General features: G+C 32.8%; 1 protein-coding gene across 2 annotated transcripts in view; it reads right to left on the bottom strand.

The window, feature by feature from the left end:
* The window catches only part of Usp47 (ubiquitin specific peptidase 47), a 104533-nt gene that overhangs the window by 28737 nt on the left and 59640 nt on the right, over positions 1-16156 (bottom strand). For both annotated transcript variants that reach the window (XM_076846895.2, XM_076846896.2), the window contains 5 exons: positions 9991-10086; positions 9753-9905; positions 7173-7340; positions 832-963; positions 277-353 (listed from right to left, as the gene is read on the bottom strand). In XM_076846895.2, coding sequence (XP_076703010.2) covers positions 277-353; positions 832-963; positions 7173-7340; positions 9753-9905; positions 9991-10086 — 626 coding nt within the window. The remainder of the gene's footprint in view (positions 1-276; positions 354-831; positions 964-7172; positions 7341-9752; positions 9906-9990; positions 10087-16156) is intronic.

Genomic DNA, 16156 nt, shown 5'->3' with positions numbered 1-16156 from the left:
GAACTGTCAGTCAACAAAATTTTTTTCTGGAAGGAGCCAGAAAGAAAAACCCTTAGGCTTTGTAGGTCAGATGGTCTGTGTTATAACTACTCAAAATATGTTCTTATAGTGTGAAAGCAACAACACAACCTATATGAACAAAAGACTATGTCAGTATTCCAATAAAACTTTATTTCTAAAATCTGGAGAAGGGCTGAATTTGGCCCATGGGCTGTGGTTTACAACCCAGGGGTTAATATTTGAGAACAAATACTTGGAGAAGCTAGAATTAATTACCTTGCAAAAGCACTGGAATAATATCCTCTGCTTCCTGAAGATCCACCATGTGTTTTCTTAATGTCTTCTTGTGTTATCTAAAAAGTTGTTATATTATTTTGTTTTGTAAAATCTATGGCACTATTAAATTAAGGCCAATATATAATCCAATCTATTAATTAGAGAGTTAAATGCTACACAGATCCTCAAGAGGAACTAGATATCAATTAAAAAGGAACTAGATATCAATTAAAAAATTTAATGATAATTAGTGGCTGTTTACCAGCCAGTCAGTTCTAGTGTTCCTAAAGACATATGAAGCACAAGGAACACATGAGAGGGCTCAGGGCAAAAGAAAAATGAGTAGTCTATCTTGGGAAACATTCACAAGCTCAAACAAAACAAAGAACTACAATAAGCAAAAGCAAGAAATTTACTGAAAATGAAAAACTTATTTGAAGCAGGTCTTGAGATAACATCATTATACAGATATTTCCATTTTAAATAAACCCTATTGTTGGTTCGAAATACCCCTACTCCTGCCTTTCAGAGCACTAATCTGAAAGGACGCCTTACCCGGCTAACATGTTGATCGTTGAAGCTGTACCACTGTTCATCACTGAACGACTTTATACAAGCATAATAATGACCACCAGCAGCACTCCCCGAATGAACCATAACAGAGAAAAGCTCATAGATCAAGGAATTCTGAGGGAGGAAAAAAACCAAAAGTAATTCAGAGAGGAAAACCACAAAACCCTTATTTGACTATTTCCTTATCTCTATTAACATACAGAGATACTGATATTGTCTTACCTATCATAGGTTAACTCTTCCCTAAGATAAAAGTAAAATGACAAGTCACCAAAAAATTTTATATCTCACAAATTTTACTCGGTGTATTCCTTCACATTTTAATTTTACGATAACCTTTGGAACTATATTTATCTATAAATATGAACTTAGGTAAAAAATTAAAGAACATTCTGAAATTAGAAGCACCAGCTAAGAACAATTTTTAACATGCACAGTGAACATCAAGAAATCTCATATGAAATACTGGTTTTTTATTCAAATAAGATTCTATTTCCTTTACAAAAGAGCTAAGAGCCATAATTATTTGGAACATTTTCTAATGTATTTATGTAGTATCTGTGATAGAATGATCTGTTAATCTGACATCTCTCCCTTATATTAAGAATGAATTCTGAATTCTATCATATCTATAATAAAATTATTTCTTAATAATGTCCTCTTCAGTTAACAATTCTTCACAGAAGGACAGACTATTAAAGCAATGTTGAAGTTGTTTTTGAAAGAAAATAGAAATAAAGGGATTTATTTTAAAAAGAGATGATTTACAAACGAATTGCCTTATATTTATGGCTATCATTTCTTTCAGCAGCCCAGACACTTCACAGGTCCAAAGATACTTGGAGATACTACAGATCTTGCAGACCAGTAATTCTTTTACAAAAGGGACAGGGAGGAAGATAGAAATAAAAGGAAGGTAAAAAGGTTAAAAAGGCAATTTGATATGAGAAGATTCCCCAGCTGCTACCAAGCAGATTTTTTAAAAAGTTCTTTTTAGATATACATGATAAGAGTGTATTTTGACATTCTACATACATGGGCTCCAACTTATTCTAATTAGGACCCCATTCTTGTGGCTGGTTGTACATGATATGGAGTTTTACTGGTTGTGTTCATATATGAACATAGGAAAGTTGTCTGGTTTTACTATCTTCCCCATTCCCAACGTCGCTTCCATTCATTCAACTTCTATTCTCCACCTCTCCCTCATTGTGTGTTATTAACTTTTCTACAAGAACTAGAGCTTCTCTTATTCATGTCCCCCCTTCTTCTTTTTTCTTTTCTTTTTTTTTAATACTTTTTTTTTATATTTAGGCCCTGAGGATAGAACCCAGAGCCTTGCACGTGCTAGGCAAGCGCTCTACTGCTGAGCCACAACCCCAGCCCCTCACATGCGAGGCAGGCACTCTACCACTAAGCTATTAAAGCCCCAGCCCTAATTCTTTAAGAAAAAGCATTTTTGCCTCTGAGAAGTCTCATAACATTCAGTTTATCTTAAATAACTTTAAACTGACTATAATTAATACTGAAGTTTCTAGAACAAATTTTGATTATGCCTGAAAACTTCCTTGTGTAGTTAAATTTTATTTTTAAAACTAAGATTTATCATAGTGACAGAGGTTTCAGAATTTACCTGCAATCCAGAATTTGTTTTTAAAGCACTAAACTTATGAAATGCAAAACTATATGTAATTTATCATCATAGGTTTTTCATGCATCAGATCTTTAAAAAATTACCTTTTGAAAGTGTGAATAAACAGATTAAAATTCCCTTAAAAGAATGTGAGATGAGACAAACTCTGGATGCGATTGAATAATATGAATAATATTGTATGACATGTAGACACCTTTAAAACCTGCATCTATACATTTTAAAAGTTTCATTATAATTAGCAAAGTCAAAATATAATTATTTCCTTAGAAAATTCTGAAGGTAGAAAATTCTAGATAACAAAGGTACACTGAATCGCCTTCCAAATCAGAATTACATAAACATACATATATAAATAAAAGATATCTATCATAAACCAAATATAAATATACAAACATAAACAAAAGATAATATGGTCTACATGAAAGACTAAGGGTTCTCAAGAACAGCACTTTAAGTTCCAAGTCAAAATTGATTGTTAAGAGGTAGAAAGGGGGGGTTGGGGCTGTAGATAGTGGAAAAGCACTTCCCTCCTATGTGTGAGGCACTGGGTTTGATCCTCAGAGCCAAATAAAAATAAATGAGATACTATGTGTCCATCTACAACTAAAAAAAATATACATGTTAAAAAAAGTAGAAAGGGGACTAAGAGTGATTTTATCAAAATGTAGAATGATAATTTGTAAATAAAATTACATAAAAGCATATCTATTATTCTATTTTAATGTTAACAAAATGATAGATTCTCTTAAATAAAATAAAAAGGGTATAAAACTTCAAACACAGTACTGGCAAACAAATTTACAAATTTCTAGATTTGGGTAGAACAACAGAAAAGATCTAGTCCAAATTCCTCCAAAATGTGCCAAAAGAGAGGCACAGAGACTAAATGATTTGCCCGAAGTGATATAGAATGTTTCTGTCAATGTCAGAATTAAAGCCTGGGATTATTTGAACTTCTCATGTTGAGGTCCAATAGTGAACATTTTAAGCTTTGTGGGTCATACGATGTTTGCCACAACTATTCAGTTCTTGTTAAGGCACTATACAAGACATAGACAATATGTAAACAATGGAAATGGCTTGTTCCAATAAAACTATACTCACAAAAACAGGGAGCACCAAGTGACAGAAATGGAAGTTCAGAAAACACCAAGCAGGATAAATCACTAACCCCCCTCACAAAACCAACAAACAAACAAACAAAGAAACAAATAAACCCACAAAAGATTTTTCACATTTAGGCTTATCATATTCAAACTGCCTAAAACCAAAAACAAAGGGAAAAAGTCTTCAAGGGAACCAAAAGGGAAGTAGCATCTTACCTCAAGAAGAACCAAGATAAGAATTACAGCATACTTTTCATTTTAAAGCATGCAAGCAAGAAGAGGATAGTGAAATATTTCAAATGTTGAAGAAAAAAATTACCAGCAGCCTAGAATAATACGTTCAGAGAAATAATTCTTCAAAAGTGAAGGAAACTGGATAGAAATTAGTTAAAAAAGAAAAGTACAAAAATCTCACAAATATGAGGACATTTAAAAACAAAGAATCAAAGAGTCACATGAGAAATTAGAAAATATCTCAATAAAAATGAAAACAAAACCAAAATATATCAAAACATATGGATGTATAACTAGTAAGGAGATTAGATTACTTCACTGGTGAAGTCTACCAAACATTTGAGGAAGAAATATACCGATTCTCTAAAATCACTTCCAAAATGAGGGAACACTTCGTAATTCTTTCTATGAGCCCAACATTACTTAAACAAGATAAACATTTTACAAGACTAGAAAGCTACACACCTATGCCTCTCATGAACACAGATACAAAATCTATAACATACTAGCAAATTAAATTCATCAATGTCTAAAACGAATTACATATCACAACAAAATAGGATTTGTTCTAGTTAAATAAACCAATTCAATATTAGAAAATTAACCTATGGAATTCAAGATCAACGCATCTAATCCCCATGACGAAACAAATAAAAAACCACTAAACAAACTAGGAATAAATTAATATGACAACGAATACCCACAAAAACTGTAGAGTCAATATCATACTTAATGGTATGAGACAGAAAGCTTTCTCCCTAAAGTATGGAGAAGGCAAAGATGGGGTCTCTCAACACCCCTAGTTAATGCTGTATTAGAAGGCTTACTGAGTACAATAAGACAAGAAAAAGGCATACATATTGGAAAGGAAGAAATTAATCTGCCTTAATTTGCAGATGATATGAGTATTCAGAAAAACAGGCCGATGGCTAGATTGGGCTCTTAAATCATAGTTTACCAACTCTTACAACAATGCAAGGTTCTTTACATTAAGTCATGTATCCACTTATCCATTATACAACAACTCCTGTTCATCTATCTGTGGTGAATGAGGTAATTTAAAATGGCAAAGATAATAATGATCATCACATTCAACCATCATTAATTACCCCATGCCCTCTCCCTTCCCCTCCCACCTCTCTGCCCTATCTAGAGTTTGTCTATTCCTCCCATGCTCCCTCTCCCTATCCCACCATGAATCAGCCTCCTTATATCAAAGAAAACATTCGGCATTGGTTTTAGTCTCTTTTATTGTTGAGTAATATTCCATTGTACATATGCCACATTTTTTTTTTATCCACCTATTGATGGGCATCTAGGTTGGTTCCACATCTAGCTATTGTGAATTGTGCTGCTATAAACATTGATGTGGCTGTGCCCCTGTAGTATGCTGTTTTTATGTCCTTTGGGTATAGACTGAGGAGAGGGACAGCTGGGTCAAATGATGGTTCCATTCCCAGTTTTCCATGAAATCTCCATACTCCTTTCCATATTGGCTGCACCAATTTGCAGTCCCGCCAGCAGTATATGAGTGTACCTTTTCCCCCACATCCTCACCAATACTTATTGTTGTTTGTATGCATAATAGCTACCATTCTGACTGGAGTGCATTTCTCTAATTGCTAGTGATGATGAACATTTTTTCATGTGTTTGTTGATTGATTGTACATCAACTTCTGAGAAGTGTCTCTTCAGGTCCTTGGCCCATTTATTGATTGGGTTATTTGTTTGTTTGGTGTCTAGCTTTTTGAGTTCTTTATATACCCTAGTGATTCGTAATCTATCTGATGTGTGAGGGGTAAAGATTTGCTCCCAAGATGTAGGTTCTCTATTCACCTCACAGATTGTTTCTTTTGCTGAGAAGAAGTTTTTTAGTTTGAGTCCATCCCATTTATTGATTCTTGATTTTAATTCTTGTGCCACAAGAGTCTTATTAAGGAAGTTGGGACCTAATCCCACATGATGGAGATTAGGGCCTACTTATCCAAAGTACATGTACGAAGACACAAATTGGTGTGAGTATACTATGTATACAACCAAAGATACGAAAAACTGAGCTCTATATATGTAATAAGAATTATAATGTATTGTGCTGTTATATATACGGTTATATATAAATTTAAAAATAAATAAATAAATAATACTAAGCCAGGCACAATGGAGCATGTCTGCAATCTCAGCTACTTGGAGGCTGAGGGAGGAGGATCTCAAGTTCAAGGCCAATCTGGGCAATTTGGCAAGATTCTGTCTCAAAACAAATACATAAAATGGGCTAAGGGTGTAGCTCAGTGGTAAAGTGCTAGCCTAGCATGTATAAGAACCTGGGTTCCATCTCCAGTACTGAAAAAATAAAAAAATAATAAAAACTGAAACAAAACAAAAAAGGCAAAGAATAATGGTGACAGTGATGAGAATGATGGCCTTGATCTAGTAACAGATTTATTCTAGTAAAACCCCATTCTTAAATACTGACCCCAAATATTTAATATGACTCTAAGATTTGAGACTTCAAGTGATTTATTATTCATACCATGAACAAGACATTTTTACCTGTAATTCTTCCCTCAATAAAGCAGAATACATGAATGTGAAAGAAATGGTTTGATAAAACCTTAAAATCATTCACATAGAACAAAGAAAATCCTATCCCAGAGATTATCCAGATCTGTGGTTTTCAAATTATAATCCATGGAACTATATCATTTTCCAAAAGTGTCTAAGGACTATTGTGGGAGAGTAAAAAAGACTGAGAGCCTTGAATTTCTGCTACCTCTAAAAGATCAATTCTGTTATTAACTCTTTCAGAAGTATTCCTATGGCCAGGATTTTTCAATCAACAGATTAAGTCCAACACTTTCATTTTGCAATATGAGAAAACTCAGATGATATATAAGGTTTGCTGACTTGCTACAGTGTTTAAGGCAGAGCCGGTACTAGGATCTTGGTTTCCTGGTTGTTAAGCATCCTTTCTTTTGGGGGGAAGAGTGGAGGGTGGCGGGGTGAGGAGGATATTTTATAGATCAGTCTCCCAAAAATTAATGTCCCCCCCAATAAGTAGGTTTTTTCTAAGTTTAATTATGATCTTATATACATGCACATGTACACAGAAAACTAACTTTAAGAAGTCTTAATTTTTAAAAATGAAACTTTCAAAGAGTGTGATTCAAAACAGCTACACAATTATAAAGAAACTCAGAGATTATTTTCTCTTTCAAACAAAAAAACAAGGGGCTGAAGTGTAGCTCCATATTAGAGCACTTGACCAGCAGCATAAGGCCCTGGTTCAATCCCCAGAACCAAAAGCAAACCCCACAAACTATGAAAGGTACCTTTTCAAGTCCAGGTTTTGAAATCTTTTCAGTTCCACTATTGCTCTCAAGGCAGATTCCTTCATCAACACCATCATCATTGGAGAAATCATTGCTCATCTGATCACTATGACAACTACCTTCATTTTCTGCTCCACTATCAGTGCAACTTTCAGTCTGAGGAGATTTCTTAATAAAACAAAATTATCTTAAAATTATAAGCCAAATAAAGGAAAATATATTCATCAAAACTTCTTACCTACATTCTAACGGTTTTCACATAATTTAACATATCCTTAATAATAAAAGTATGTAAGTAAATTTCTCTTAAATTCAGATTTAAGTAAAATTAAACAAGTAAAAAGAGTATTTTAATAGCATTTCTATCTTAAAATTTGAATGACAAATTAGTGATTAAGAATTCTATTAAACCCCATTTATGTTTATCATTGCATAGTATAAAATTATCAATTCTTTAAGCACTATTTAGAAAAGCAGAGAAACTAAGTTCCAAACTGAGCTCCTTCTGTTTTCAAATCCCAGGAGAGTATCTTCTCTTTTTTTGAACAAAAAGTCCAATTCAGTTTATCACTGTTAGGTATTATAGATAATTAGAAAAACAAGACATCATATCTATCCTCAGAATTTTATATTCTGATGTACAACAGGCAGAAATAACTTTTTTATGTTTTATGGTTTTAAAAAAAATCACATTCACACAAATTTAACTGAATAATTCTTAGAAATTCCCAAACAACCCTTTTCTTTAATATTTTATGGACATACCAAATGTTTTTATTTCAATAGTTTGAGAATTTTCTAAGATACAGACTCTTGGTATGTATAAGGCATTGCACAGAAGTTCTAGAATCAACTAAGCAATAAGTAACAAACTTTTTCCTCATGAATATTGTAGGAACTGCATCTAGTATGCAGTCTGTTTCCCTCAAGAAAGTCTGGTTAAAAGAAAAATGTAGTGAAAACCAATTTCAGAACTTTAAGTCAAAAAAGATCATTTCTGAAACTACCCCAACTAAGCCAAAATATCTCTTCTCTGGAGAACTCTACCTAGAACTTCCTTGTAAGAACCTACCAAACTTTATATCTAGGTTAAAAGAAATACATTAAGTACATTTAAAACATGGATCTAATACACATCTATATTTAAGTAAAAATTCTACAAAGATTATATCTCCTTTGAAAAATCAGCATATTTCTTGTAGCTATTCTAATTAAAAAGTGTTGGAGACACTATTTTAAATTAAGCCTTTAAAAAGTTATCTGGCCAATTACCATTTAAGAAACATCTACTTCATCTAAGGCATCATCACACAATAGCTATAAAAAAATTATTATCCTTCAGATTAGGAAAATGAGGCTCAGAAAAGTTATGTCAATCATCCAAGGTCAAGAAGCTGGCAAGAAGCAAGACAAGGATTTGAACTGACATCTACTCTGGTTTTTTTGGTGGTATTGGGGATTGAACCCAGGGCTTTGCACATGATAGGCAAGCACTCTATACTGATCTACATCTTCAGCCCTTTTTAAGTTTTATTTTGAGACAGTGTCTCAGTAAGTTGTCCAAGCTTAAAATTCTCCTGCCTCGGTCTCCTCCTAAGTAGCTAGGATTACAGGCTTTGAACTAACCTCCAGCTAAACCCAAAACATGTGCTCTTCTATACAATACTGCCTCCTGGTGCTTAAGAATACTAAATAAAACTTGATAAATGTTTAAAATTATTTTTGAGCTCTTAGGAAAAGGCATTTTTATAAATATAGCAATCAATTTAAATCAGAAAAAAATGTTTCATGGTAGTTTTGAAAACAGAAAAAAGATTTATCACTATAACCACTATGCTAAAAGATCATACATATTTCACAAAATACAATCAAAAGAGTTTTGAAAAGAATAGAGTGGGATATTTTATATCTTTTACTAAATAACGCTAGAGAATTCTGGGAGAGCAATGAGTAGAAAGAAACTGATGATCATTTCATGTGTATGGTAAAGTCCCATGATCAACCTATTTAAGTAAAGTTTTTTTAAAAAAACTAATTAAAAAAGAAAAATAGAACACTTTGCATTTCATATCTTTTTAATCTAATTAACTTAAGAGCTAGCAAACCTTACGTGAAAATAACTCAGATACTCCGTTTAATATAAGAAATTAAATTCATTCCACTTAAATTTCTTTATTCATTCATTCATATATATTTGTTCCATGTTTAGTATATATCAGAAACAAAAAGCCCACTGGCAGACTAGTTTCAATAACTAATAAATTATGAAATGATTACTCACAATCAAGAAAAAATTCCAGAGGTGAAATTCTTATTGTCTTTTCGAAGAGTTATCATAAATTACTTTGACAAACAAGAATATCTGATATGTAGTTTTTGGTGGTCAGGAAAAGTTTATACAAAGGTAATCTGTTTTTTTTATAGAAGTTTACATTAGAAAATAAGAAAAGCTTTTATCAAGGTGACCATCTAAATGGCATCTACTCTTAATTTACTTCAAACAGCTCTTTCAAAAGCATGTGTAACTAAAGTCGATTTATGAGAAATATTTTATAAAAAGGAAATATAATAAATATTTACCTCATCTTCAACGTCAATAAATGTACTCATATCTAACTCCTCAGGAAATGTCATCCGATCATTTAATTTAATCCTATGCATGGTTGTATAATCAAAATCAAATCTTTTCAACTGTAAGGTCAGAAGATAAGGGAAATGCAAAAACCGAAGGCCCTAAAAAGAAACAAAAAGGAGGGACTCTATTGGATATTGAATATTATCTCAAGTAATTAAGAACTAATCTCTATGTGGCATTTACCTTTCGAGCATCACACTTCTTCTTACAACGTTCACAAAAATACTGATTTGGGCCATCCAGGATCTCTGGCTGAATAAATGCATGCAATGCTTCTTCCTGGTTAGAAAAAAATATAATTATTTTATAATTACTTATAATGTAAACAAAAATTCCTAAATATAAAAACTCTGGAATTATCAAAATAGTTGATAAGTAGAATGATTGGAAAATTAGGACCACAAATTACATCAAGGGAAAAAAGTTTTCAATAGGAAAATAATGTATCACTATAAAACTTAAATTTAAAAATAGTATTTCTTTTTGCACAAAACTTATTTTTCTTCATACTGCATATCAGTCATTTCTACCTATTTTTTAGTGACTTTACATTGTGGTATTTGGCTAAATAACCTAAAACAAAATCTTGATCTTTACATTAAAAAGTAATTCTATACTTCTTAGAAATGTAATCTTATAATAGAACTTTTTAAAACTGTACAGTAAATAACATTGTCCTCTGAAAAATTCACACCATCCAAATGCTTAAAAACCATATAATCATCCGTAAACAAAAGAGTCAGGATCAAAAAGTAATCTCCTATTGCACTAGATATAAAGATTGAAAACCATGGTGAAGTCTCACTGCATGTGAGATACTGCATTGGAAAAGGTATAAAAGTTCCTGAATTTTTCACCCAGTAGAATCATGTGATTTTTTTCTTCTCTGTAACAAACAGAAGCAAGAAACTCACTATAAATACTACTGAATAATCAAGAGACATAAAATCATTTTTAATCACTGGCTTTTCATGATTAAAAACTTAGTCAATATAGCATATGAAGATTGGGTAAATAATCTCAAATTTTATTTGATGTTCTCTTTCCTTCACCTATATTTATTACGTATGAAGAAAAAAAAAAAAGAATCATTACGACAAAGTATCTTTAAAACTTCTGTTAACACAGAACAAGTTGTTCCTCAAAAATAAATAAAGGAGCTTAATCTAGTAACACAGATTTAGTTGCAAAATAGCCAGCAAGACTTATCAAACTACTATCCACATATTATTTAACGTACCTCACTGTGGAACAAGATAAAAATATGAAAAAATATCCAAAGGCTTTTAAATTCATCCCAACTTTTATATTATTCTCATACCAGAAGGAAGCATTAAGAAGGGAGAAAAAAAACAAATAGTAGGGTTTTTCCACATGTCCAAGCATTTTACCGGAAGTCATATGAAGGGATACACTTAGAAAACAATTTTTTTCACCGTCTCTAAAGCATATTTTAAGAATGCAGATAGGTAAATGCTGTAAATACCTAACAGAGGAAAAAATAGCTTTCAAAGACATCACACTTAAGGTTAAAATGGACTGATGCCAAATTTGCCAGGCTTTTTAAACACAAGTAGTTTGAACTGGTAAAACAATGTCTAAAAAAGGTGGGGGGGGGGATTTGAGAAAGTTATGTTACTTAAATGCTACTTTTCTAAATTAATGTGTGTAGTGGTTCATAGATAGGGAGAGACTAGAGAACACTCAAATATTCTACTCAAACTCATCAACTTTTTAAAAATTTTGTTGCCTTTGCCTCATTCCCCTTCCAACCCAGCATTATTATGTATTTTTTTCTGAACCATTTCAGAATTTTACCTCGATACCTCAGTGATTTTTTTTACATAAATAGTAGTTATCAAACTTAAGGAAATTTAATAATGACAATGTACTTTTGTCAGTCTATTTTCCAATTCTACCAATTACCCTACCAATGCCCTTTGTAGCATTTCTCCCCATGTAGTACAGAATCTCATCCAGAGTCACAGACTACCTGTCTCTTCAGATTTAATATGAAACAGTTCCAAAGCCTACTTTTTTTCATGATACTGATATGTTTTGAAGAACAGAGACCAGTCATTTTACAAAACATTCTACAGTTTGGGTTTGCCTGATGTTATTCACTTCAGATTAATTTTATACATTCCTTGCCAGATTTCTACTACAAGGGTTAAACTTTGCACCTTTTATTTTAGGCATTCAGAAGACTTTTTGCCTAAACCAAATTTTAATGATGTCTGCTTGAAAATTTTAATAACCAATTTAAACCCATTCATATTGATTTGACTATGTCTGGTTTTATCTCAGTCATTATTATATAATTATTACATGTATATTTCCTATGTTCCTTTCTTTACTTTTTTTTTTCTTTTTAAACATTTTCTTTGGAATTTAGCAAGGTTAGGGATTTTGCTCTAGTAGTTACTTTTGCCTTTACACTTTTGTTAATGCTCTTAATTCCTTTTGTTCCTCTATTAGTCTTCATCTTAAACTTTTTTCCTGGTCTGCCAGTTTTAAGTATCCTTTGTCTTTATCCACATAAATGTGTGAACTTATTCTAGTTTTACTTTCTCCCCTTTCTAAATGTGATATTCTTTACAGTTTGTCCAATATATATGACATTTCATATTTCTCTTCTACCTATGTCCCCATCCTTGTTTTATTTAGTCTTAATTTTACAATTCAGTGTATTGAGTACTAACAGTTCTTTTGCTGAAGTTTCCCCACTGATCTTTTGGCTGGATTAGGCTCATCTGCTAATAAACGCAATGGCTCATGAATACAATATCCAATCAGTTCTAGAATGTTCAAATTCACTTTTTTCTTACCACCATAACTGAAGAAAAACTCAGCTTGATATCAAATCTTGATATTGCTATTCTATTGCTATGATTTACCTTCAGAAGTATGATGATAACCCAACTTATCAAGTTAAAAAGTTATTGTGTCTCAGATTTCATTGTTCTAGGTCAATTTTTCCAGGTACACGGTGGGTCCTTTTAAAGATGTAGTTAATATATTCCTCATTCCCAGAAAGTTTTTTTGAATCATAATTTAACCATTACTTCTGTTGCAAGATTTTTCTTTTTCACACAATTCCATTAGCTGGAGCTCCTTTGCTGATCTTCTCGTTTACTTTTTCCTGAGATCTTTTTTCACTTCTTCATCTCATTTTCATTGGATGTCCTTCAGATTTTCACTCTTGATTATTTTGTAATTTATTCCTCCTTTAAAGACAGTTTTCTTTTCTTCAATTTCTTTCCTGAATTTGATATACTCTTGCTGCATTTCTTTCTTTTTTTTACTCATTTCTTCCCTTGAAATACCGAGTTTTGGTTTGCTAGTTTGTGAAGAGCTACAGTTTGAATATGGTTTGTTCCCTCCAAGACTCATGCTGACATTTAATCTCCATTTCGAGGTAGGAATAAGGAAGCTCAATTACCTATGGTGTTATAAGGCGGGGATTTTGGAAGGTGATCAGGTTTAGGTAGGGTCATCAGGGTGGAGCCCCATGACTGAATACTGGGGCTTCTTAAAAGAAAGACCAGCAGTGTTTTTTGTTGTGCACCATGTAATGCCCCACGCTGCCTGGGAACTCTGCCAGCAAGAAGGCCATCACTTGATGCAACCCCTCACCCTGAACCAGAAGTGAGCCAAAATAAATCTCTAGTCTTGGTAACTTACCCTGTCTGTGGAGCTGTTATTAGCAACAGAAAATGTACTGAGACAGAATACTCAGAGTATTGAGTTACAGCATTCTGTTATTTTCCTGAAGTTAGGTTTTTTGTTTTGTTTTGTTTTTTGGTGAGTGTGTGGGTACTGAGAATTGAACCCAGGGGCTCCACTGAACTACTTCACCAGTCCTTTTTAAGACGGGATCTCACTAAATTGCTAAGGCTGTGTAGTTGGACACAAAACTTTATTTTATTTGTCTATTTTTAATGTGGTGCTGAGAATCGAAGCCAGGGCCTCGCATGTGTAATCCTTCTGCCTCAGCCTCCCAAGTTGCTGGGATTACAGGTGTGCTTCACTGTGCCTAGGTGTAATACTTTTTTCTATGTTGTTTAGTTCCAGTTGCTAATGTTTTGGTAAGAATTTTCTTATATGCGTGAAAAAATTCTCTCTCACATACACACTCACACACAGACGCACACACACACAGAGTCTTTGGCTTAGTATCAGGATAACAGCAGCTTCATAAAACAAACTGAGAAGGATTCTGACCTTTCTATTTTTGAAAGAGATTGGTAAAACTGGTATTCAGTGTTCTTAAAATGTGTGGTACAAATATCCAGTGAAACAATTCAGATTTGTAAACTTCCTTTTCAAGAGATTTCTAATTATGAATTTAATTTGCTTAATATTTATGGGGGTATTCAAATTATCGAATTCATATTGGTTGAGTTACAGCTTGTGCTTCTGAAGGTATTAGTTCATTTTAGCTAATAAACTAGGCTGTCAAATTTCTGTGTGCAGAGTTGTTCTATACTACTCCCTTTTATATCACTTTGGTATCTACAAGATCTGCAGTGATATATCCTTTTCATTTCCCAAACTGGAAATTTCATTTCTCTGCTAGGTTTTAAAACTTACTGAATTTTTCAAAGAATCAATTCTTATTAATTTTCTATACTACTTCCAGTTTTAAATGTCACTGATTTCAACTACTTTCTTTTTTTGTCATTCCCTCTAGTGTTTTGAGATTTTTTTGGCTCTTTTTTTCCTGGGTTAGGTGAACTCTTAAGATTACTGACTTGAAACTTTTCCACTTTTAAAATTAAACTTTCAATACTATAAATTTTCCAACACTGATTTAGCTGCCTGAAATTTGGTATCTTTTCATATTCACTTAGTTCAAAGTATTTTTTTAATATTTTCCTTTAGGCTCTTTGACCCATGTATTTAGAAGTATGTTGCTTAGCCTTCACATTTTGGTGATGTTTGTGTTTTCTGTTAGTGATGTCTATTCTGATACCATTGTGGTTGGAAATCATGTACACTATGATTTTCTTTTAAATCTGTTGAGGTTTGTTTTATGGCCCAGAGTAGATCTATCTTTCAAGGCACTTGAATGTATACTCTGCTCACTGGATAGAGCATTTTTAAAATGTCAACTAGATCCTGTTGGGTAATGGTGGTATTGAGTTCTTCAGTAACTGCTATTTCTGTTTAGTCATCCTATCAATCAATTGGTAAGAGTGGGTAGTAAAGTCTGCAACTATAATTGTAGATTTATCTATTTCTCTTTTCAGTTCTGGCGGTTTTTGCCTCACATACACTTTGCAGCTCTGTCACCTGGTTTATACAAACTTAGAATTGTTGTCTTGATGGACTGACTTTTTTTTAAATATTTATTTTTAGTTGTAGTTGGACACAAACCTTTATTTCATTTGTCTGTTTTTAATGTGGTGCTGAGAATCGAACCCAGGGCCTCGCACGTGCTAGGCAAGTGCTCTACTGCTGAGCCATAACCCCAGCCTGGTAGACTGACTTTTTTAAAACAAGATACAATGCCCCCGACTATAGTAATTTTCTTTTCTTTAAAATCTACTTTATCCGATACCTGTATAGCTCTTCCTGATTTCTTCTGATTAATATTTGCATATTTTATCACTTTTCATCCTTTTACTTTCTGCCTTTACCAAATATATTTAAAAGACATTTCTTGTACATAGCCTATTACTGTGTCACTTTTTTAACATATGTTGCTCATCTCTGCCTTTCAATTGGTATATTTACACCATCTATGTGTGCCATTTTGGTTTTTTTTTCCCATGGTTATTATTATCTACTTTCTTCTGTCATCCCAAGGGCTACCTGAACATTTTTTAAAATCACACTTTGATTTATTTATACAGAAAATTTACAGTGGTTTTGAGCATACCTCTTTTTCAGTGATTGCTCTAATTATTAATATTTTGTGTGTATTTAAGAAAAATCTGACTAGTCAGTTGGTGCCATTCTTTTATCAGTTTAAGTATAGAAATGTTACCTCCCTTTATGTCTTTAGACCCGACCTAATTTACGATAAACTTGTCTTAAATATTTCACTACACACATTGAGAATCATATCAGATAGTATTGGAATTTTGGACTAATCAAACCTAATTTGGAAAACTCAGTAAGGGAAGAAATCTACAATATTGATTCACATTTTTGCATACCTTGTTCATTCTTCCTTCCTGATGTTCCAAGACGTCTTCCTCTTATAATTTCCTTTCTATTTAGAGACCTGTCTAAACCATTTTTCTTTTTTAAGAACATGTCTGCCGCTAACAAACTCTCCCAGTTCCCCTCATCTGAGAATGTCTTGATTGTCTCTTCATTCTTGAAGAATATTTTCACTGGG

This window comes from Callospermophilus lateralis, chromosome 2 (genome assembly GCF_048772815.1).
Source record: "Callospermophilus lateralis isolate mCalLat2 chromosome 2, mCalLat2.hap1, whole genome shotgun sequence".
NCBI classification, from domain to species: domain Eukaryota; kingdom Metazoa; phylum Chordata; class Mammalia; order Rodentia; family Sciuridae; genus Callospermophilus; species Callospermophilus lateralis.
The sequence above is the reverse complement of the archived record's forward strand: the minus strand, read 5'-3'. Positions and strand labels throughout refer to the sequence as shown.